At 44.8% G+C, this 24899-nt stretch overlaps 1 protein-coding gene across 1 annotated transcript in view; it reads right to left on the bottom strand.

The window, feature by feature from the left end:
- Window positions 1–24899, bottom strand: part of ADCY2 (adenylate cyclase 2) — a 3241403-nt gene that overhangs the window by 515439 nt on the left and 2701065 nt on the right. The window contains exon 16 of the mRNA XM_069613724.1: window positions 8435–8572. Coding sequence (XP_069469825.1) covers window positions 8435–8572 — 138 coding nt within the window. The remainder of the gene's footprint in view (window positions 1–8434; window positions 8573–24899) is intronic.

The following is a 24899-nucleotide window of genomic DNA, read 5'->3' as shown; positions in this document are numbered from 1 at the left end:
TAAAACAGCCAGGGGATTGCAATTGAAGCCAAACGAGGCGAATCTGACACCACACTGTTGAATACAACCGTTAGATCCGCTATGTAAAAATGAAATAGCGAGGAAGCCATTCGACATCCCTGCTTCAGACCTCTAAAGGTATGGATACAACGAGTCAAGGTGCCGTCCAATGAAATTCTGACATGTATCAAGGTGTTCGTATGAAATTCTTGAATCCAGAATTGCAAATGTTCAGGACATTTTTTAGATACAGCTTTTTGAATAATAACCGCCTAGACACAGAGTCAAAGGCAGTTTCAAAATCTATAAATGTCCTGAATAAATCTTGTTTAATTTGCAATTCATGTTTTTTGATGGCATGAATAACCTGCAAATTAACTGCCGTTCCTAAGCCTGGTCTAAAGCCCGTCTGAAAAGGGTCATTCATTTCAAACTCGTTGGTCCATTGATTAAATTCGTCCAACACTATACGAGCAAATAACTTGCCTGGGGAATCCAGCAATGCCACAGGCCTGTAGTTTCTCGGATCTGTTCTGTCCCCTTTTTTATAAATCGGTATAATAATAGATTTCTGCCACGAAGCTGGAAGTTTACGTGTATAAACAGTTTGATCAAATATTACCCGTAAAATAGAAGCCCATGCTTTGGGATATTCTGTGAGCATGGATTTAGAAAGCCCACCGGAGCCAATTGCCCTAGATGAGCTCAACTTCTTAATATGATATAATATGTCCTCCTCCATGATTCTTAACTGGGATGTTTCATTGGGATTCTGACATGGTTGACGATTAGCCCAAACACTACTTGCATATAGTGATGAATAATACTGAGTCCAAATCTCCTCAGATACTGCATTGATTTGAATAATGGATTGAATGGGGACATATATATTTTTTATTAACCCCAGATCATTGCAGAACTCTTCGATGCCAAAGAGTATAACATAATTCTGGCATCTTGTAGTATCATGTGAGCTCTATGTTGTTTCAGCCAGTTCTTATATGATTTTTTCAATTTTGCAGTTGCTCTTTTTCGTTCTGCCGGACCCAATTCATTGATGTTATGAATATTCTTCCTATGTTTAATCTTTTTTAGTCTGACTTCATTATCACTCACATGTCGATGTATTTTTTGATTGTACTGATCCACCCAATCATTTTTTTAAAAAAAGATGAAGAATAGCCATATAGTTCCCATCTTGATATGATACATCCGGTTCCAAGATATCTTTCGGATATGATATAGCTTTCAATAAATCTGACAACATTGGCGGAGTCCATCTAAAGCGATTACCTTTCGAAGACAGCGTCAGAGAATTATTATAAACTTCTTTGGTTTCACACTTGCTACCATCAGACCATTGCCAATTCATTGCCAATATACTATGGTCACTCTGTTGAAGTTCAGAGATCTTAAGCATGGTTAACAAGGTGAACATATTGTTATCCACAAAGATATAATCAATCAATGAGGTTGAATTCTCTCTATGCCATGTCTGCTTAGGGGAATATCTTCTAAAATTGCACCATTAACCATATAAGACCTCTCTCCTTCATCAGTAAGTTCCACTGCTTGGCTGTCGTTGTTAGTTTTCCTCTGTCACTCTCCAAACAATTCATATTCAGGTCACCCGCCACTATAGTGTAATTTATAGTAAGATCTTTTGCTGTCAAATCTAGACACTCCCCCATGTCTTTTCAAAAAGATACTGGGCCTCATTACACTTTAGGCGCCGGTACCGGTAAACCCTTACCGCCTTACTACGAGTTCCCTTTGCGGGACCCGACCTTAACGGCTGGTTTTACCAGCCGTTAAAGTAGGGTGCCGCAAAGGGACCTCGGTGCTAATTACGGTACCGCAATTTGCGGTACTGTAATTAGCTCCTTCCCCATTCCCATTATGCCCTATGGGGGCAAAAATGGGAATGGGGAAGTGCCTTGGTGAATGGGGAATTACCGCCCCCGCTCACCTTGGAGTAGGGTGGTAATTCCGCCATCCACCAAGGCGGATACAGTAAAATACCCGCAGCAACCATGGCGCTAATAGCGCCATGGTTACCGCCTACCGTGTAATGAGGCCCACTATCTTTGATGTCCAGATGATTCCAATAAATATTTACGCAAGCAATGACTTTGTTACTATACATGATTTTAACTACCTCAATATGTTTATTTGGAGAGTACCAGGCCGTTCATTTCCAACCACTACCAGTCTTGACTGCAACCAATAGTCCTGCCTTATGTCTGCCTCGACCTTGACTAGTTACAGCTATTAATTAAATTTGATGATTTTCTTAAACCGGGGCAGAATCCAGCCACACTTCCTGCATTAATAAAAAATCATATTGCCCTAACTGTGCCCTTGAAGAAGTGTTCAAATGTGAGTTTCCTCTCGTGTTCCAAGATGCAAACTTGATAACTTGTTTTGCCGGGATGTTGCATAGCTATCATCTCTTCAATAGCACCAGGAGCTGGAAAATTACAGAACAAGATTATTCTGCGTGCATGGTAGAATATGAGACTGATACCGGATTTTGCATCCATGATTTGTTACCAGGGATTCCAAGAAATTTCAATTGATTTAGTTCAATTACTTGAGTTTTCTCAGTCAAGTTAAGTAACATAAACCCAATCTGATAAATTTCCTTTCTTTCCTGCCATATCGCATCCTTCACAACATTTGACGTCATCCAAATCTTAACCACAGTTCTATCATATTCATGAATAAATTCAATCTGAGCTAGATCAGATGATTTTACTCCTTGCAATCGTGGAATGTTTCCCAGGATGTTCAAAACAGATGATCTATTTAGATCATATAAACCAAATTCCCCTCCCCTGCACTGCATTATTAGACTTACATGCGTTGAATCATTACAATTACCATAACGACCATTAATTCTCTCATTCATTTCACTTTGTCTCCCAATAGTGGTTCTCTTTATATCAGGATTGTTATGGGGCGGCCTCTGATCTGTTTGCCTACCTACCAACTCTCTGTTCATATCCAAATTAATATGAGGCGGCTTCACTATCGCTGAATCATACGAGTTCCACTTCGGTAGCTCATTCATTCTGCCCTCGTACAACCAATTTGATTTTTCCTCCCCTTCCTTCTTTGAGGCCTCTGCAGGCCGTACCATAAACTGCCTCAGAGATTTTTCAATTTCTTCTCTACGCTCTTCCAGTGTCATATATGTGCCATATTAGAGGGTTGAAATTGCACGAATCCAACAGATTTTTCTACTTCAGATGACCCAGCCGCACTTTTTTTTTAATCTCCTTGATTTCCCCTTCCTTTTTTCCTATTTCTTGCACCAGATTGTCAAGAGGGTCATATTTCAGATTGATTTGCGGGGTCTATGGAATTTCCTTTACTGCCTGTATTGATTGCGATATATTCCCTTTTACTTTAGCTAATGCAGCATATTTTCTCACAATAGCAGCACTTTTATCCTGCACTCGTTTATCAGGTAAAGTAAGTAGTTTTATAAATTGTCTAGAGTTCTTACTTTTTTGTAATTTTGAAATGTTCTGATTCTTTGCTTTCTTTTGAATTAGTGGTTTAGAATGACTTACATCTTTTTTACTTTGTTGCTGAGGTCCCTGAGCGGCAAAAATATTATAAACAGGATTAGATGCCACCGGAGACTTCTGCTCAGAATCATTTTTCTTAGACACCTCCACCACCTGATAATTATTTAATTCTGATATTTCCTCATCCTTTTCGTGTTGAACGGCGCAGCCATTCATTTGACCTTTAACATCCTTTGGGCCTCATTACGACCCAGGCGGTAAGTTACCGCCTGGGTCGTACCTTTACCACCATGGCGTAAACTACGTTTACGCCATGGTGGTTGGCGGACTTACCGCCCCATCCGAGGTCGGCGGGGCGGTAAGTCCCCAATCCCCATTTACCCTTCCCCATTCCCATTTTTGCCCCATAGGGCATAATGGGAGTGGGGAAGGAGTTAATTACGCCACCGTAAATTACGGTGACGTAATTAACATCAAGGTCCCTTAGCGCCATGGATTTTAACACCTGCTAAAAGCAGGTGTTAAATCCGCCATGGCGCTAAGGGACCTCGGAATCAGGCGGTAAGGGTCGGCGCTGTTTACGCTGCCGTAAACCCCTTACCGTCTGAGTCGTAATGAGGCCCTTTGTCTTTAGTTTTGGAGCAGCTTGGTTCATTTGCCTTGTTTGTTCTTCTTTAGCTGCTTGTAGGGCTGCTAACACAATGGTTTCTCTTTGGACTTGTAACATTTCATTTTGCTTGTTACCAGTCTGTATTAGGGACCCGTTTGGTACCTCTCGTTGGTAAAAGCAATATAACTGCATGGTTTCTTTCAAATCTGGCCGCTCCAAAGATGGATCTGTGTGGTCCCACTAGCTGCTGACAATGGTAGTTTGCGGCACCATTCAGTACATTAGTCGGAATGTAAATATTAGTAATGTTACCATTCGTTGGGACTCCTCATTTGGTTTTCAAAGTGAAACCTATAGGTGTCACGTTTACATGTTGCCTTTTTGTTTAGTAAAATGTATGCTTGCTTATAAATGATGTGTAAAACGTCCGTCTTTCTAGGAACAACGTGGTTGTAAATACGCCATCATTGATGAGCTTGGCTGTGAAGCAAAGTGCTCTACTTTCTTCCTCCACATAATTTCCATAAGTGACCTCATTATTTCATTCCACTGTGAATGGCAATCTCTCCCCGTCCGAAAGCGCCACTTTCATCGTAATGGCCCTTGAATTTGCGGATGCATTTGCAGTCGGTGCCATTAGCAGACCTCAGGCTCTAACGGAGTCGGCAGATTTCAAGACTGAAACCGGCTTGCAAAAACACTTTGCTCTGGCATCAGCATGTAGGATACAGGAAGGCATCCTTTGGAATAAAAGGATGAAAGGTTTAACATGCAGCACGCGAATACATGTTCATAATAGAAACATTCTCTGGTCAAAGCGTTTCCACTTAAATTTGTATATAAATTGTAAAGGTACTGGCACAATTATTTTAATTGAAGAAAGTACATACACATGTTCAAATGGCAATGTTATAAAGACATGCATGCACGCAGTGCTGAACAGTTTTACACAAACCTTCATAAGCGCCAATAGTTTAGTCTTTCACTGTATGTCATAGGTCCTTTTTTCATCATTTTGTTTTCAATGAGGACAAAGATTCGACTCTCAAGTACCAACATCGCCTTTGTTTTTTATTACTAAATAATGGTTCACCATTCTTTCCAAGGGATTAAAAACAGTAGGTGCAGTGAGTGAAGAAGCAGTGGAGAGTGAGTGCCCCAAATAGCACTTAAAGCTTTATGGGAATGTCCATAGCTATGGGGCTTGTGTATAGTTTGGTTTGGGGAGTTCCTCCTTTGATAATTAGTCCTTGCATGCATAGACCTACATTTTATTTCCTTAAAATCTAAACATAGTATGAAGAAAAAACAATCCTACAGGACCTCAAGTGCTTTTTGAAGGTTAAAGACTTTACACATCAACACCAGGTCTAGAAAGCCTCAAAGTGAATTTCATAGCAGAAAACCTTGCACATTGAACACATTCGCGGGTCTGAATGGGGCATTTTAAGTACAACAATTCAAGCAAAAACAATTTAGCAGAACTCTAGGTGATTTTTAAAAAAAGCATACCTTTTATCCAGATACAAACCAAGCAGGGCATACTATTGCACTGAGCCCACCTTCCAAGGGCTGGAACGCGGGTTAATGGCCCGGCAGCCCAAGTTATTGGCTCAAGCAAAGCGAGGGGGGATAACGAGGGCTCCGGCCCGTTAACCCTGTTCCAGCCCTTGGAACAGGGGCTTAAGGCTATTAGCCAAAGCGGTAACCCGGGGTCATTAAACAAAAAGGATTTTCCTTTGTATAACAGGACGCCTGAGGCATCCCATTGTATGAAGGAAAATCCTTAACAAAGATGGCAGCCATGGAAAGGGAAGGCGGGGCTCCATAAAGAGCCCCTCTTCCCTTTCCTTGGCGGCCATTGTGAGCACACCGGAAGGTGTTGCTGCAAAGTCTCAGCCAAAATAAGGTAAGTTGGGGGTGGGACGGTATAAAAAGAAAACAGGACAAAGGGTGGGGGAAGATGGTGGCAGGTGATGCCGGCCGTCAAGTGGCATGGAACGCAGGCTTTCACCGGCAGTTCAACCCCCATTCCTAGCCACCTGATTGGCTAGCACTCCCCACCAGGGTGCTAACTGAATTTTAAATAAAACTACAGTGCTTAATAGAGTCTCACATGAAAACATTTAAAGCAGATACAAACCAAGTAGGGCTGAATGTGAATTTTAAATCAATAAAACATGTCTTCACATTTAAGTGGGCACACAGCAGAGATGTTGCTAGGGGTGGGGTGTGAGGCTAGGGGGGCTATAGCCCCGGGTCTTTTGGTTGTAGCCCCGGATAGAAGCTCAGGGGCTATAACCAAAAGGCTAGCTAGCCCCGACTCCCGACTGTTCTGACAGAAGCGTAGCCCCAGATCTATTCCAGACCTAGCAACACGCCATGTACACAGAAACCAGCTTACTCTTCTCTTGATTTGCTGTCAGGCCCCAACGGGACATGTCCTGCACCCCTTAGCTCTGTTAGCTTTAATATCTCACAACCCTAACAAAGTATAGGTATTGGTCATTCAAAATTTCCCACATTGATGCCGCATCTGCTATTCCAAATAAGAGCCATTAAGTAAGAGGGGAGCATAAAACATTTAAAACAGTGCAAATCACCTGTAGTCTCATCCATGTGGAAATGAGGGTCCAACAATAGCTCTGTTGGTTGCTATTCTGTTTCTGATCCTGATGTTTTGCCTTCTGACTTTTACAGGCGATTTCATGACATGATTTGGCTGGTTACGATTTGATTGGTCGCGTGTTTGCTTAGCTTAGTGTTTTGCCACCAATCGAGCGCTGAATTGCTTTGCATACAATGGACTTCACAAAAAGCGAGAAAAAAAATCACACACTTTACAAGTGCACTGGGATTATATTTTACTAATTCACAATGTGTAATACTTGCATGCTCTGATAAACAATGATATCATTTTCGGATTCAACAGCATGCTTCTTATATCCAGTGAAATCGGGGTTGGCTCTAGATATGGAAACAGCCTGTGCTGAGCTCCTCTATTGTCCGAGACTGGTAGGTTATTTTGGTGTTTGCAAAATCACAGGAGGTTTTGGGGTTAAGCCAGTACCCCAATTTGTAGAGTAGAAAGAAGGAGGTTTTTCTCCTGGCTATCTTGCTTCAGTAGTTGCAATAATTTTTCTAACACTTTAGTAAGTGCAATACAGGATTCGCTTTTATTAGTGATAGTGTTGAATTGTTTCATCATATTACATCAGATAGGCGTTAAGTACACTTAAGGGCAGTAGTGTGACATGTTTGTCAGCCGACACGTGTTTCGACCCGTGGGTCTTTATCAAGGCTATTGTCAATAGGTCTTGAGCCCTCTGTGGGGTCCTGTTCCTGAAATGGGTGCTGTCCTGTTGGCAGTCGTGGCTCCTTCTGGGCTCTGTGTGCAGCTGTTCCTTAGTCCGTACGGCTCCTGTGTGAAGGTAGCCAGGAGAAAAACCTTCTTTCTTATATCCAGTGCTTGAACACTTTTCCCGGAATACAGCTGATGGAGATGGTAAAATAGTGTTGCTAGCTTGACTGAAGCATTTTCACTTGAAACGATCTGCACCCAAAAGGGGACCGTGCCCAGAGTTCCTGAATATGTTTTTCATAACTGTTCAATGCATCAAAAAAGACCGAATAGTGCTAAACAGGAATAATCAAATCAGTTTCTTAATGTTTTGCCTTAGAGTCTCATTACGACCCCGTAGTAGCCGTGGAGATAAAAACGGCATGGCTGCTGCCAGAGTCGTGTTTTTTTCTGGCGCCTGGCTTTGGGAAATTACCGGGGCATTACAGCCCTGGCGGTCCCAGAAGCCAGGTGCTGCAACAAATTAATCCCATTCCCATTCGAGTCCCATAGGACTCAATGGGAATGGGGAGGACGGAAGCACCGGCACTGTTAATAACGCTGCCGATGCTTCCGTCAAAGTCTGCGAGAGGGTGCCATTCCACCCTCCAGGTCAGACCTGGTGGGCGGAAAGGCATCCGGCTCGCAGGCTTGTACTCTGTCGGCCTGGTACCAACTGGGCCGGTGAGCGCACCGGCACCATAATTACCGGGCTGGCAGGATCATACTAATAGAAATGTAATTATTCCAATTTGCCATTAGGAAGTTACCATCATTCCCATACACATCGCATGTTTTAACCTGACTCATGGAAACCCGGTATACACTGGCTCCCTGGGGAATCGCATAGGCTGAGTTTATACCATATGGTTCAGATGTTATTATGCCTTAAGACTTTTTCCAGCAATGGATTCTCAAACCAAAGAATAACGAAATGATTGCGCTTACCATGTTGAATATGGCCATTGTCAGAATGATCGTTGTAGTTGTGACGGTGAGAGTGATGCGAGGCCCTGGGCGGTTTGCAATGATTCCTGATGACTTCAAAATCCAAAGCAGAGAGGCTGAGGCTTTCTTACTGCAGTGCTATGGATGGAAAACAGTTTACTTGTTCATTTCTTTAAACCATTGCTGTTAGTATTCTGTCACCTCACTATCATTTGTAATTCTTTTCGTGGCATGCAATTGTGCTACTAAGCTATCACCTTTTGCATTATGTACTTAATAGCTGTCGGTTTCTCTTACAAGGAATTGAACATTGTCACAAAAAAGAACAGTGTATATACTTTAGCGTTCAATCACAAAGGGATGGGTGCACATCTATAACCTGAAAAATTCTGAAACAAGACCTGTGCGATTCTGAGATAGAGGGACAGCACACCCAGAAGTATCCTGCATACTAGTATCATAAAATAACCAATAGGTACAGTGCTGCACAGCCAGGCTCTCTATGCATAATGAGTTCCAGTGCTAGAAGTGCACTAACAAAAGAAATTTAACTGTGGGTTTGGTTAGGCGGGAGCTTAGTGCACCAAATGACATGTTGTGGCCGGGGTGGGTTGATAGCAAAGCGGGTGGAATGGGTGTAAAGACGTGGTGACCCTGTATTGTTCCTTTTTTTTGTTCCCTAGTGGGGTCATTTCAAGGATTGCCTGTTTAGTTTGGTTTGGTTTGTTTATTTATAGAGCGCAAACCCAGCCCGGATGCATCTGGGCGCTATTTGTACATGTTACAAATGAAGCAGACAGACAGGAATATATCATCATAGTTACATACAAGAATTTACAATTGTACATCAGATAGTGGTAAGTTACATCCAGGAACTGAATACACCACTATATGTACTCAATGACCTTAATTCCAATGCAACACACACGTAACATCTATCTGAACCGATGCTGCTCTAAGAGGGACCAGCAATTAGAAAAAGCTTGCGTTGCCATGAACATCATTTGTTTAATTTACTCCAAATCCTGGGGCCCAAGAATGAACGTTTTTTGTATCTGCGCCTGCCTGAGTTTTAGGGATGAATAGTGTGTGACGCTCCATGGGCCTCATTACGACCCTGGCGGAGTGGGTTTACGCCAGCGGTATTCGCGGCGGACCCGTCCGCCCTACTACGAGTTCCCGTAGCGCCATGGAGCGTTTTCCGCCTGGTTTTTCCGGGCGGAGAAATCCATGGCGCTACGGGACCTTGTTGTTAATTACGCCACCGTATTTTACAGTGGCGTAATTAACGCCTTCCCCACTCCCATTATACCCTATGGGGCAAAAATGGGAATGGGGAAGGGTAAAATGGGGAATGGGGATTTACCGCCCCGCCAAGGTCGGAATGGGGCGGTAAATCCGCCAACCCCCATGGCGCTATCGGCAGCTTTCCGCCGTGCTCCATGGTGCATATTGCACCACGATTTCCGCCAGGGTCGTAATGAGGCCATAAGTCCCATCCTGCAATATCCAGGTGATGCTATCACGAGGGTAGGCGGGAGCAGCCCCATGGATGCATGTGAAAAGGATGCAAGGCATTTTAATGGGAATTCTCCACTCTACTGAAAGCCACACGAGGTTCCTGTAAACAGCTTGGACGTTATCACTTTTTCCTACTTCCAGAAACCAATACGTTTGAGCCGCCTGGTGTCTGCTAATAAAATGCGTTCAAATCGTCCAAGTGACTAGTCACTGAGGTTCCTACTGCAACCTTTCACTTGTCCAGCAGCATAAACGGACAAATCCCATACAGCCCGCTGATACAAAAATAGTGTCCCATGTGAATGGCATGCACCTTGAGAAACTACATTTATTTATTTATTTAATTTGCATTTTTAAAGCGCTCACACAGCCCAAAGGCATCGAGGTACTGTTACATGAATTGTTTTGCTTTTTAGTTGTGTAATTGTTTTTTTATTTTTTTTTGGTTGTCTTAGTTGCGTATTTATAACACACTTAAATACCCAGAGGTTTCTAAGCACGGACCCCGTGATCGAACCTATGTTGCTTCGTGTCATATTGCTTCCAAGGCGAACACGTTGCCACTGAGCTATCCTGTTAGCGTTTAGCCTGAAATAAAAACTTGACAAGTTTTCTAAAAATCAGGGGCAGATGGGGTGTGAGAAGAGATTACTTCTTAGTTTTATCAGGGCCTCCACATTCTTCCCCTAGCTAAGCAGGATGAGTCCTGCTAGAATCATTCCCCCAAGCTGTTATTTAGGCTTCATAAAAGTAAAGTCATTGCAATGTACTTGCAACTGCTATAGAATGGCAAGTTTCAGAAGAATGTATTAACCTCAAGAAGTACAGTTCCAGAATGGTGAATATAGTAAAAAGTAGTGGAATTCAGCTCACGACCGATCCTGCTTACTTCGATCACTGGTTTGATTTTTTTAATTTTGTATTTATTGGATATTTGTAAGGCGCCTATACAACAATAGTGTTTCAAGGTGCCACAAGACAAAAACAAGGGGGAGTGGAAAATGAGAAAGATAACAATAACGTTCCTACTAGGCCTTATGACATTCGGATTGCGCAAGTGCATTAACAAGAAGTATGAGGGAGAGGAAGTGCCAGTCAGCATAAACTGTGAAGTGCTAGGGTGGGAAGGTTAAGTGCAGGGTAAGAGGGAAGAGTGCAAGTGAAAGGCGGGTGCTATGGGGAAGCCAGGAGGGAAAGTGCTTAGAATTGTTTGGAGTGTCGGGGGGGAGAGGGTCCACATGTTAAGTGCGAGGAGGGTAGTCGACTGGGCGGGGGGGCTGGTGCCATGTAGAACTCAGAGGGAACTAGGCAGCCAGTCACTGAGGCAGACAGGGGTGTTAACAGGGGAGGGGAGAGGGGTGGAAGAAGAGAAAAGGAGGGTCTTGAGGAGCTTCTGTAACTTAAGGAGATCCGGCTCAAGACTGAGAGGGGCAGGGAGACCGTTCCAGAGGGAGGTTCTGGAGGAGGAGAAAGATCTACCCCCCTATTCGCTGCTTAGTGAAGCTTCTGATCTGCAGAGAGTTGGAGCGAGAAGAACAAAGGGCTCTAGCAGGGAGGTTTTCGGGCGAGAGAGTTGGATGTAGCTGGGTCCCAGGCCCCAGAAAGCCTTGTGGATGACGCTGAGGGTCTTGGACTGGATCCTAGCACCAACCGGGAGCCAGGGGAGAGATTTTAGCACTGGAGAGATGTGGTCCCTGGGCTTGAAGCCAAGTATTTGTCACGCAGTCCTATTCTGGATTAGTTCAAGGGGGTGATGGGAGGATGAAGGAAGATTGAGGAAGAGGCTGTTGAGTAGTCCAGCCTAGAGAGGACGAGAGCTCTGGAGACATTGAGTTTCTGGGGGAAGGTGAGGAAAGGGAAAATCCCTCTGAGGAGGTGCAGCTGATAGTCAGCCTTCTTGGCAAGGTCAGCGATGTGAGGAGAGAAGGAGAGAGAGGAGTCAAAGATGACACCAAGTTTTTGTGCCTCATAAAACGGTGAGGGTAGGGGTCTCAAAGATGGCAGCCATAAGGTAGGAGGGAAAGAGGGAGCTGGGGTCCCAATGAGAAGGATCTCAGTCTTACTGGTATTAAGGCAGATATCATTGGCAACACACCATGCCTGAATAGTAGTCAGACAGTCAGGGATGAGAGAAAAGGAAGACCAGGCAGTAGAGGGAAGCTTGAAGGAGAGCTGCGTGTCATCTGCATAACACTGGAAGAGAGGAGAAAAGATCAGGTGGGCCAGAGGGGAAAGGTAGATGTTGACAAGCCACGGCAAGAGGATAAAGCCTTGAGGGATGCTGCAAGTGGAGTGTGTGATAGGAGAGAGGAAAGGGCCCAGTTGGTCCTGGGAACGTGGGCCAGACAGGAATGAGGTCAACAGTCCAGAGCCAGGCCCGTGATGCCAAGAGTGTCACAAAGCCAATTTGTCAAGGTGGCATGATTGACTGTGTCAAAGGCAGAGGAAAGATCCAGAAGGATAAGAATGGATGGAGAGTTGGAATCGAGATTTGAGAGCAAGTCTTCACATGTGTTCCGTAGAGGAGTTTCCGTGCCTCTAGCAGCTCTGGAGCAGGACTGGTGGTCGTGTAGACAACCAACAGATTTAGTGTTTTGGTCAGTTGAGAGATTACCAGCTTCTGTAGGAGTTTCCCCAGGAAGGGGGTAATGGAGATAGGGCGCTAGTTAGCCATGCAGGAGGGGTCAGCAGAGAGCTTGTTGAGGAGGGGATGCACAAGGGAGTGCTTGAGGGGTAGCAGGAAGGAGCCAGTGGCAAACGAGTGATTACAGAAATTGGCCAAGGTTGGTGCAAGGGAGGTAATGTTGTCCTTGATATTTCTAGAGGAGCAAGGGATCACCTGTTTGGAGGATACTTTGATAGAGAGGACTTGTCTAGAGACCTCATCCCGTTCAATTTGTGAGAAAGATGAGAGTAGGAGGGAAGGGAAGAGGAGGGCTATGGGAGGCCTGAGAGCTGGGGAGGGAGGACTGAGGGGAATAGAGAAGAGTGAGGACAGTGTCGGGGGGGATTCTGCCGGGGTCGGCCGGGCCGTCCGCAGACCTCCGGGCAGGGAGGCCCCAACTCCTCCCGTGTATATCTCGGATCGAGACAGAGTATGAGGCACACACAAGGAGCAAGGCAACTTCTGTCGTTTATTATGCAAACGGCAGGGATGGGTCAAGGAGCGTACGCGTTCGTCCTGACACACACACAATAGTGGGGCTCGCAGGCCCTTTTTACTACATTATGACGCGCTACTTGCGTCATTCCAAAAAGTTACCAAAAGAACCTATCGCCACTCTTGATTGGTTGCTCGAGTGGTGGGGTTAGTATAGTACGCCTATAGAGAATGATATTAGTGGTTAAGATGTAGTCAGGTGGTATATCTGGGTTGTCCCTACAATTAGATACATAAGAATTGTTACATGAAGACCCCTGAGGATTGGCTAACGTTACTGACGTCTGAGATAAGAACCTCATGTTCTGATTGGTGCATCCGTGAGCTCCCCAGCCTGGGACCACCGTTGTTCCCAGCACACGGTGCACCTGTGGTTGCAACAGTGTTTCAATATGGGTACGTGCAGGCAATGTGAGGATTTATTCATAGGTGGGAGACTGACCGTTCCCACTGTAGCAGGTGTCCATTGAGCCTTTCAAGTGTGTCGGCCTGCGTCTCGTAGCGAGGTACCCAGACGCCTTTTCTCTCCTGGGTTTTGGCATCTCGTCAGGTTCGGCTTGGTCACGTGGGGAGGGACCGTGTTTGAGGCATAATTCTGCACAATTAATATTGTTTTTCCACTGTATGTCTGGTTTAATTTGCAGATATGATTTTAACATTGGTACGTGGAGTGCGAGGTTGCAACATCGTGCCTTTGAAGATTTGTTTCTTGACTGTGGGTTTGCAACATTACGACCTTGGCTGGTTGCTCCACTGGGTTCTTTCTGCAGGCTCAGCAACCTGACTTTTGCTTTGTTAATGTCCACGGGAACTCTTGCTTGAGGCCTACTTGGGCCTGGTGCACGAGTAATCCATTTAGTGCATGGATGCTTTAGGTTATAGTGGCATACAGTTTCATGGCCAGTATCGTGTTTCCATTATATCTCTCATGATGGTAACGGGTTTCAAGAGAAGCGTGAGCAAGCGTTATAAATGAGCTCATGGTGCGTCTTGCGTTTCTGCATTCTGAAAGCCTATGTAAAAATAATAAAGATGCACGTCCGTGAATAAGCCTGTCGCCTACGTCAGAGCACTGAGTATGTTCTTCGTGTAGATTGGTGTGGAAATGTTCAGCGTGTATAATAGTTCAGCGGTGCTTCCCGTTATCTAGGTCGTCATGGCATCTCTAACGATGTGTAGATTTCAGTCTAGTTGGTCCGTGCCGCAGGTGTCGGCATGGCCAGTGCGGGCTGTTGGGCAGGCAGATGGACACATCCGTATGTTTCTGTACCAGGGTATTTGGTCATCTGGTAAATGGGCAAACTCTTCTCGTGGCGGGTGTCTGGGCCGCGACCCTCTAGGCCAAGCGCGAGAGGTGAAGGACGGGAGTCTGGTTTTCCATTCTCCCACTTCAGTCCCCCCTCTGGTCGACTTGTCGACCACAAACATATCCTTCTCGTTATCTCCTCTTACTCTCCATATCTTGGTTATCCCTCCGAGATGTCCATAATGGTTTACGTGATCTTCAAATGACCAATACATGTATTCGCATGTTCCTCCAGGAGTACAGTACACCCATCTTCCTATGTAGCTCCTAGGGTTCCTTGGGTTCTCGATCTTCACTGATGGTGGGTCTAGATGATTGGCGATGATTTGGGTGCGCAACTTCTCCCTTTCGTGTATTATCACACCTGTGTGCTGGCCGTCATCCGCTGGCATCAAGGGGTGCATTCCCACCATTTCCAGCAACTCATCAGTTGAGCGCGCCTTCCGGGCTTTCCAAAATCTAATTATTATCAGTGCAGCTCCAGCCAAAATAGCACATCCCACTATTATTTTCAGTCCATCTGACAGCCAAGATGGCATCCATGACCATAATAGTGAAAACCAGCTTTTATCCTTGTTTACGCCGTTACTTTCGTCCATCATTTTGGAGTGCATCTGGGCCAATTGTGAAACTGCTTCTGTTAGTGTACCATTGTCGGCATCGTTGGCAGGTATGAACGTGCAGCATGATTGTCCTATCTTTGCACAAACTCCTCCTTCCATTGCTGTGAGAAGGTCCAATACATATCTGTTCTGTAGTGCTACCATCCTTACAGCTCGCAGCTCCTCTTTAATTGCGTTAAACCCATTTACTGTCGAATTTATGGTCATCATTAGTTCCCATCTGGTTATTTGCAGCCATTTTGCGTTTGCGTATGCCTGCAGTCCCGGATGTATTATTGAGGAGAAGAACATTGCTGCTCTGCTGAATAGTCTGTGTTCTGGCGGTATTGATGTTAGTTCCGTTTCCGACCTTCCCCACAGATAATTTCCTGTTAATGGCTCTCCTTGTCTTTTTCTCCTGTTTAGGACAGTATCATTGCTGTTGGTCCTGTTTTCTTGCTCCTTCTGGAGTGGTGCAGATCTCTTTCTTCTCCTGTCTCCTTCATCCATTTTCGGAAATTTCGCCACATCGACATGCTTCTTAGGTACCACTAGTGATGGTACATTGACGTGTACCATTGTGCACACACCACTCCACAGGGGAGGCAGTGTATGATATGCCTTTTCTCCACAGGCCCAATAATGGTCCATTATTACTGCTGTTCCCGCTCCCCCCTCAGGTAACTCCATCACACTTGCACAATTGGTGTTATATCCCACGTCCACCTCTCCTTTATGCTGGTAACATACTTTGGGCGCAGTCAATGGTAATATAGTTATCGGGTCTTCATCTTCTTCTACCCACGTGAGCATTGGTACATACTTGATCCATGTCGTCCAACATCGATGATTGTGTGTCTCGATGGTTGAGATAGTTTCTTTTGTTACCATGTTGCTGCCAACCACTCCTATCTCCCAGCTGGTACCCAGGAACACCTTTCCTGTTATCGTCAGTAATGGCCTCTCCCAGCATCCTTGTTTACCCGGAACTTCCGTGGCGTACCAATCACATGGTAGATACTGCAGTGTTACCTTCTTTGTTTCTCCTTTTTCAGGGCCACTTGTTATGTATCTGAATGCTTCAGCATGTAAACTGGTCTTGTGATAACTCAGATAGGTCTTGAGGAAGTTGTTTTCATATGGGTATGAGTCTCGTGTTTTCCATGTCATGTGCACTACTGTTCCTTGGAATCTTCCTTTCGTTTGGAACAGGGCCAAATATATTATGCACTGTGCTGTTTTTTCATCTATTTCTGTGGCAACAAATGTTCGTGAAGCGCTCATGGCGTATGGTATTAATGAGCAAACGTAACAGCTATCCTCAGTTGTCTGCTTACCAATGCGGGTCATGTGCTGGTACCATATGTTGTTTGTGACGTGTGCTGAATCTTGTACATAATTATCAATACCTTTATTGTCTGAGTATGTGCTGCGTTTAACTTTATTTCGCTTTTGTTCATTGTTACTGTTACCACCTGACGTAACACCTGTTGCAGCAGGGAGGTGGGGTACATTAGGTTTGGGTGCAGCAAAAAAACTCATAGCATAGCTGTACTGCCATACAGAGGCAGCCAAAACTCCGGTGATCATAAAAATCCCTATTATTTTTATTACATATGCTAACCTCACCGACATTTTTGCTCTTACCTTGCTGCAGTCCTGGCAGCGTATTCTTGCGACGTTAAAGTTGCCCGCCTAAAAATTCTCAAAAGGTGCTTGTTATTAAATGTTAGTTTTGTTTCATTAAGCTCTCCCTATCAAATAGTCATTCAGTGCCCAGGTGAAGAGTTGCTCCCATGCTACTCTAAGTGATCGGTCTCTCAAGACCGGCAAGTATGGGCGGAGGTGGGGCATGTAATTTTCTATGGCCAGGAGGAAGGCCGTGTAGTATACACGTACCCTTTTCTTTTTTAAGTATGTTGGCCTTTTTATTTCGTATACAAATTGGTGTGACAATTCTTCTGGGTAACTATCGTCTGGCAGCACCATCTACGCCTGCACACTGAATTTGTTAGATAACTTTTCTTAACAATACAATATTACGCAGCTCCTGTATGTGCGAGAGAAAAAGAGAACATTCACGTGTTTACATGTGTATTGGTGCAAGCGAAGTCCTTAGTTTTTATTACAATTGTATTTAGTAGTCAATGGGGGGGGGGTTTGCTCAGATGGCGGGAGCAGTTTTACTCTTTGAACGTGTGACCATGGGGTGGGCAGTGTGGGGATCACCCCCTTCTTCGTCCGTTATTCTCTCCGAGGGAACAATTGGGTCGTTGTCTGTGGTTGTGTTTTCTTCCGCTGCCGGGGATGTTGTTGGCGTTTTTCCAATGGACCTGTCGTTGGCGCTGGGGCGGGTCTGCAGTTTGTAGATTTTTACATCATGCAGGTGGTTCCACGCACGCTTATCCTTTAGTTTTACTGCTCTTGTTGATACGTCCTCTACTAAATGGGGGCCAGTGAACCTCTGCTGGTTCCACTTTCTATTAAAATTTCGAAGTAGTACGTGGTCACCTTTGGCAAGTTGGCACAAGTTCTCCTTTCCCAATTCTGTATTTTCGTCTATTTCTTGGTTGCTGGTGGACCCGCCCCGTGTGCGCTCGAGCTGTTGAGACACAAACACAACGCTAGTAATCAAAGAAGACACATATTGATACATTTCATCACCTAACACATTCGCAGAACTTTCTTGGTCGGTGAATGCCCTTGACGTTGGTGTTAGGGGAAGGCGCATTTGGCGTCCAGTAACCACCTCGTGTGGGGTGAGGTGGTGGTCGGACCCTGGCCTGTTTCTAAGTTCGAACAGTGCTAACGGAAGGCAATACAACCAACTTTTCTTTGTTGTTTGCTGTATTTTAGCAATTGCCTCCTTCAATAGGCCATTCAGGCGTTCACATACACCATTGGCCTGTGGGTGGTACGCACATGCAAATTTGTGTTTAATGTTCAGTAGGGATGTGATATGCTGGAACATTTCATTTGCGAAATGGGGTCCGTTGTCTGATCTTAACACCTCGCACACTCCCCACCTGGGGAATACCTCCCTTACTATAAATTTGGCTGCTCTAAACGCATCAGGGTGTGAACAGGGCCCTGCTTCGATCCACCTAGAAAATGGGCATACTACTACTATCATGTATCTATTGCCTTGACAAATGTTGATCATATCAACATAGTCAATGTGGAGGTGCCGAAAAGGTCCTTCTGGTCGGGGTATGGTACCTCTTATCACCTTTAAAGTATGACCGGCCGTGAACTGTTGACATGTAAGGCAATTGCTGATAAAATTTGACACATGGGATGTTAACTCGGGACAGAACCAATCTTCTCTAATTCGTGCTGCTATTATTTCTTTGCCTGTATGGGCAGGGTGATGTAATTGGTTCAAGGCGGTATTTAACAATGCCAATGGTATTACAACTTTCCCAGTGCCACCCTGGCGCCATAGTGCGTCGGTTGGTGACATTGTGCATCCTCTTTTCACCCATACTTCTTTTTCGGCCATTGGTGCAGCCGCTTGTAACTCCATAATCTGGGTGGCTGGGAGATGGGTGTACCCTTCTTTTATTAACATCTCCCTCGCTATTCCCCTCCCTCTCCCTCTCTGTGAGTCTGTGGGGTTCCATATCTCACCAAAATATGCAGCATATTTTGCATGTGCGTCTGCTGCTGCATTTCCTTTTGATATATAGTCTTCTCCATTGGTGTGTGCTGTGCATTTTACTAGGGCTAGTTCTTGGGGATCGTTTATTACTTCAATTAGTTCAGCCAACAAGAGGGCATGTTGTACTGGAGTGCCGTCAGCTCTCCTAAACCCTCTTCTTCTCCACTTTGATAGCCCTGAGTGGACAGTGGATGTAACATATGCACTGTCGGAATATATAGTAACTTTTTTATCAAAACTTTCCTTTAGTGCCAATATGAGTGCAACCAGTTCCGCCGCTTGAGCAGAGTAATGCTGTGGTAATTGTACACACTTAATAGCCACACACACTGGCGCTTCCATCATTTGTACTACTGCTGCCCCAGTCCTCCTTATCCCGTCTCCTTGATCAATAGTTGATGACCCATCAATAAACAAAAGCTCACCTCCCTCTAGTGCGTTTTCTTCAACTTTCCTAGTACATGAGTACATCTCAGTTACTTGGGTGCAGTCGTGGGCGTAATCTCCCTCTTCAATTACTTCTGCTAGGAACCTTGCAGGGTTAACCGTGCTACATCTAACAATTGCCAGTTCAGCTTTGGACAAAATAATCTCATAACCTGTTGCCCTCTGTGTCGTCAGTGTGGACTTAGGTTTATTCAATATCGCAAATAGTGCATGTTCTACAAATAGTGTAGTTGGACACCCCATAGTTATTGATGATGCTTTTTCTACTGCAAATGCAGCTGCAGCAAGACCTTGTTCGCAAGAGAATTGTCCTAACATTATTGGATCTAAGTGACCGCTGTAAAATGCTACTGGTTTATAGCCCATGCTAGTCTTTTGGGCCAATACTGCTTTCATTACTGCTGAGTCGCAATGTGAAAATATAAAAAATCGTCGCTCATAGTCTGGGGATGCTAGTACTGGAGCAGTTGATATTGCTTCTTTTAATTCATCAAATGCCTCCTTCATTTCCATAGTCCATCCCAACTTTTTCTCCCCTTTATTTGCTTCCTTCAAACCCTCAAGCAGGGGTCCTATGTAAGAGCTGTAATCAAATACCCATGCTCTACAGTAGTTGCACAGTCCCAGAAATTGCTGCAGTTCTCTTACAGTCTGTGGCACGGGAGTGCCTGATATTGCCTGTGCTCTTTGTGGTGCAATCCTTCTTCCATATTGTGATATCAGTTGGCCAATGTAAAGTACCTGTTCCTGACAGTATTGTATCTTTTCCATGTCTACCTTGTACCCCTTTTCAGCCAATATCGTCAACATTTTTAATGAGTCCTCTCTACATTTATCTTCATTTGTACTGCAAATTATTATGTCATCCACATACTGTAACACTGTGCTTTCCAACTCAACGTTACCCAAATCCATCTGTATTACCCTATTGAAAATTGAAGGTGATTCACAATATCCCTGTGGTAATCTGGTATGTTTCCACTTCCTATTTCGGTAAGTGAAGCTTGTCAAGTCTTGTGAGTCTGGGTGTAATGGTATTGAGAAAAAAGCATTTTTAAGGTCAATCACTGTAAACCGTGATGCTTCTGCTGGAATGCCACACAAAATTGTGGCCGGGTTTGCTGTTACTGGATACTCTGCTTCTACTATGTTGTTCAACGGTCTGAGGTCCTGTATGAACCGCCAAGACCCTCCTTTAGCCTTGCGCACCGGGTACACAGCTGTGTTGCATGGGGATTCTGAGGGGACCAATATGCCATTGTTTATAAGGGCTGTTATGGTTTCGTATATGCCCTCATCTGCCTCTCTTGACAATGGGTATTGTTTCACTCTTGGTAGTATGGCACCCTTTTTTAATTTTATCCTTACACCCCCTATGCTTTTAATGCATCCTACATCATAAGGGCTAATAGTCCATAATGATTTTGGCACCTTTGACATATCTTCTTTAAAAAATGGGACTGGTGTGTCAGCGGGTGCCTCAAGTGCCATTGCAATTTTCTGTGCCACTTGTTTGTGAGCCACTGTTAGCCACATTTCTACACTCATCATGAACACCATTTCATTTTCCTCCTTTTCTTCTGAAAACAACTCTTCATCTGACACCTGGGTCAGCCTACATCCTTCTGCTAGTGCTATCACCGCCCTCCATGCTCTCCCTTCTTTATCTTGGGCGTGCACAGCAACATAATCAGCTGTTGCAATAATGCTCTCAATGTCCACTGCAATGACCTTCCCTTCCAGTTCATTAGCTGGTGTTTCTGGTCGGAATAGATAGGCTGCTGGTCTCCTCCATATTTTCCCTCCTATCCCTGGCATCCATGCAAATGCCATGTCTGTTCCGTACTGGAATAGCTCGCCGTCTACCGGCTCCGCCCTGATCGCTATCTGTCCACAGTATGCTTGCAAAATCTGTCGTGCTGCAAGCATGTTAATCCCTGGAGTAGAGCAAATTATGCCATCCTCTGTAAAGGAGATCGTCATATTTAATCTGTTCATTATGTCCCTCCCCAGTATGTTTACTGGTGAGGCACTATAATACAAAAGTGGTACTGACAGATCGTAATCTCCAATAGATAGCGGAACGTTATCAGTAAATGGAACCAACCCTTTAGCCCCAGAAAACCCTTGTGTGTTCATGGCTTCGCCTGACATCTTAAACTTACCTTCCCTTATGCAAGACCGGGTTGCCCCGGTGTCAACAAGGAATGATAATTTTTTGTCACCTATCGTTACCTCTATGCGTGGCTCCTCCGCACTATTAGGTGTTACTGACAGGATGGGACACACCAAGGCCGTCTGTGGGCTGTCCTATTGGGGGTACAATGACTGGCCATTCCCTGTGTAAGGGTTGTGCCCCAACACCGTCACCCCACCCAATTGCGTTCGTTCAGGTTGTGGTGGTGGTTGTATTAACGCTGCACCAGTTACTTGTGGCAGGTATTGTTTTATTTGTTGTTGTGGTAGGGAATAGTGTTGGTCACTCCCTTGTGGTGACATCTGCTGTGGTTGTATGCCCTGCTGTTCTTGTGATGTCCTATGTTGTGCTTGTTCGTTCCATGCTGGTGTTCCTGGCCTGACCCTGCATGTACGTGACATGTGTCCTAATAGTCCGCAGCTCCAACACACGGGTGGTTCCCTGTTTTGCCATGGGAAGTTCCCTGTGTTGTCCTGGTATACTGGTTGCCCTGTCTGGTAGTTATTTCTGAGTCCCCCAGCCTGTTGTTGGGTATTATATCCGTATCCTCTTCCCCTCATAAACCCTCCTCTCCCTCTATTATAATTATAATACCCAGCTCCTTGCATTGGGTACCCTCCTCCCATGTTCTGTGCGTGTGATTGCAGAGGCAGCACTTGCTCTATTACCTCTTGTGGAGGCGCTATTTGAGCTGGATTTTGTGCAGCCACTACTTGCGTTGGGCTTTGGGCCATTGGTGTTGGCGCAGTTATTAGTGCCCCTTCCATGGTATATTTAGTAAGTTTTTTCTGTACTAATTTGGCCTCTTCTGTTTTCCTGTCCTCTTCCTTTTGTTTCATTTTTCCTTGCCATGTTCTACAGTGATGTACTATAGTCAGTTGTATTTCCGGCCATGGTTTTGCTTCCATCCCCACTACTTTCTTTAATTGTCTCTGAACTCCTTCTGGGAGCCCTTGTACTAGTATATGATAAAATATGGCTGGTGTTTTGTCCCATTGTTCTCTAGTTTCCATGCGCCACTTCTCTTGAATATCCTGGATATAATCAACAGGATCCTCGTTCTCACCCATCTTACGGGAAGTAATGGCTCCTATGTCTGATGTGTCTGGGTACTGCACTCTTAGTGCCTGCCATAGCGCATGTCTGCAGTTTGCAAATGGTGCCCCATCATGCGATGTGTTTGTTATTGTTACCCCATGGAATCCCGCTCTTTTCCAAATGTCATCCGCTCTATCCCCTAATATTGATATTAACAGGCCCTTAACATCTCCCACTGCTAGTTTCTGTCCTGCGGTGTGTTTTTCCATTTCATATATCCATTTACCCGCACCTCCACTTAATGATGGGAGCCTACATTTTATGTTTTCCTTATCCGTATGTTTCCAAGGTACATATTGTGGTCTAACCCCTCCTCTCTCCAGCAGTGGCATTACATTCTGTCTTGTGTCATCCTTTATGCTCCATGATGTTAACTCTTCACACCCCTCCTCTTCCCCCATTCCTTTTACTACTTCAAATCCTTCCTTACTACCTCTTCTCCTACCTCCCTCTTCTTCCTTTCCCCTTTTTTCATCCTTTCCTGTGTTCAATATTGGCACGTCTGTTTGCCTGTCTTGCCTGCGATATTAAAAAGGGGGAGGCCAGTGAAGTACAGAGGGTCAGGGATGGCAGGGGAGAAGTGGAGACTGCGGTAAGATTGGTGAGGATTGTGCAGTAGGGTACCCAAACTAATGGGACCTGCTTGTGCTAACATCAGCATGTCCAAAACATCTACCCACGTGGCTGCAAAGAGCATATAGCAGAGAATGGACAATAAAAGGCCTTCATCCACAGTGCATTGAATTGAGTTGTTGCTACTTCCCACACAATTGTTTATGCACTGCATGTGCATTTTATGTAAGGTTCTGACACCAAACGGATTGGTCTGGTGTTTTTCCATATTCTTAGACCCGTTAAACAGAATGGATGGAAGGAGTGCAAATCTTTGTGTATGAGGTATGCACTTCCATAAGGTGAATTCATCATACAATAGACACTTTTTAAAAAAATATTATATTTTATTGGTTTTGTACCATACAAACACTGGTCCTCACCGGGCCAGAACACAATAACAACAATAATAACATTCGATAGAATACTCGCTCAAGTAAAGCATATACAAAATATTGTACGGAGAGTTCCTTGTTGCAGTGCTCATATCCTACATTCTAAGGTGTCATATCTTTTCAGATTTCAGAGTTCATATCGCATCTTCCCATCGTTGCCATATCTTGTCCGCTTTTTCATGGGATCCCCTGGCTTTATACACTCTCCTTTCTATGGCGATGCAAATCTGTACATCAGTTATCCACTGGCTTACTTGTGGCGTTTCTGCAGCTCCCCATAATTACGCTATATGCCTTTTAATTATTGCAGTTGCTGTCATGAAGCAGAGCTTTTCGTATCTTGACAAGTCTATCTCGCTGTCTGCTCCCAATAGTAGTAGCTTGGGGTCCCTGGGGATCGTCTGATTTAGAACTCTTGTAAGGATGTTGCAGCATTGCTGCCAGTAATGGCTGATATTTGGGCATCCCCACAGTGTATGAAAGAAGGTTCCTTCCTCTCCATAGCAGCACAAGCAGTTAGGTTCCGTTATCTCACCCCAGCGATACAAGGCCACCCTCGGGTAGTAGATCCTGTGTAGTATTTTCAGTTGGACTAATCGTAATCTGGTTGATATGGCAACTTCACGGGGGTACATTAGTATCTGAACCCAGTCTTCCGGCAAGATCTCCCCAACTTCAGTTTCCCATTTTGTTTTGAGCCGTACCAGTTCTGGTGTGGCAAAGGAGATGATGACACTGTACATTACTGTGGTGACTTTAGCTTGGATATGGTCTGTTATTATGTTACATTCTAGTGGAGTAGTATTTGACATGTCAGCAAGGGTGGAGAGGTGCTGTTGCAGTGCATGCCGAAGCTGTGTGTAGTGGTACCTTTCCGCCTCTGGGAGGTTGAAGGAAAGGGCCAATTCTTCGTAGGATCTAATGGTGCCGCTTATTATAATGTCTCCCACTTTCTCTATACCACATCTCGTCCATGCTGGCCATTTTGGTAATTTGGCTACCCCATGGAGATTTCAATTGTTCCATAACGGTTGGATTGGCGTGACTTTGTCCCCCACCCTATAAAGGTGTGTGATTCTGCCCAAATACAAGACGTCTGTGCTGCCATTTTTCGGGGGGTCGTTCTGGGTGTTGCCAGGCATAATTCCAAGGGAGGCAAAGCCCATACATGTGGCATTGTGGGGTCCACATGCATTGCATCGTTTACTACCGACATCTGGCTAGCCCAGTAATATGTCTGTAGCCTTGGTAGGCCAATACCGCCTTCCCATATCGACCTTTGCAGTGTTTGAAGGGCTATTCTCAGGTTTCCACCTCCCCATAAGAGTTTTCTGAGTGTGCAGTCTATTTTCCGGAACGCCTTTAGAGGTATATGCAGAGTGGCATTCTGGAGTACATATAAGCAGCGGGGAAGTGTCAGCATTTTGAACAGTGCAGCTTGACCTAGTAGGGTCAAGGGTAGGCAC

This window comes from Ambystoma mexicanum, chromosome 5p (genome assembly GCF_040938575.1).
Source record: "Ambystoma mexicanum isolate Mex_15411 chromosome 5p, UKY_AmexF1_1, whole genome shotgun sequence".
Classification (NCBI taxonomy): Eukaryota; Metazoa; Chordata; class Amphibia; order Caudata; family Ambystomatidae; genus Ambystoma; species Ambystoma mexicanum.
This window is presented reverse-complemented; position numbering and strand designations above follow the sequence as displayed.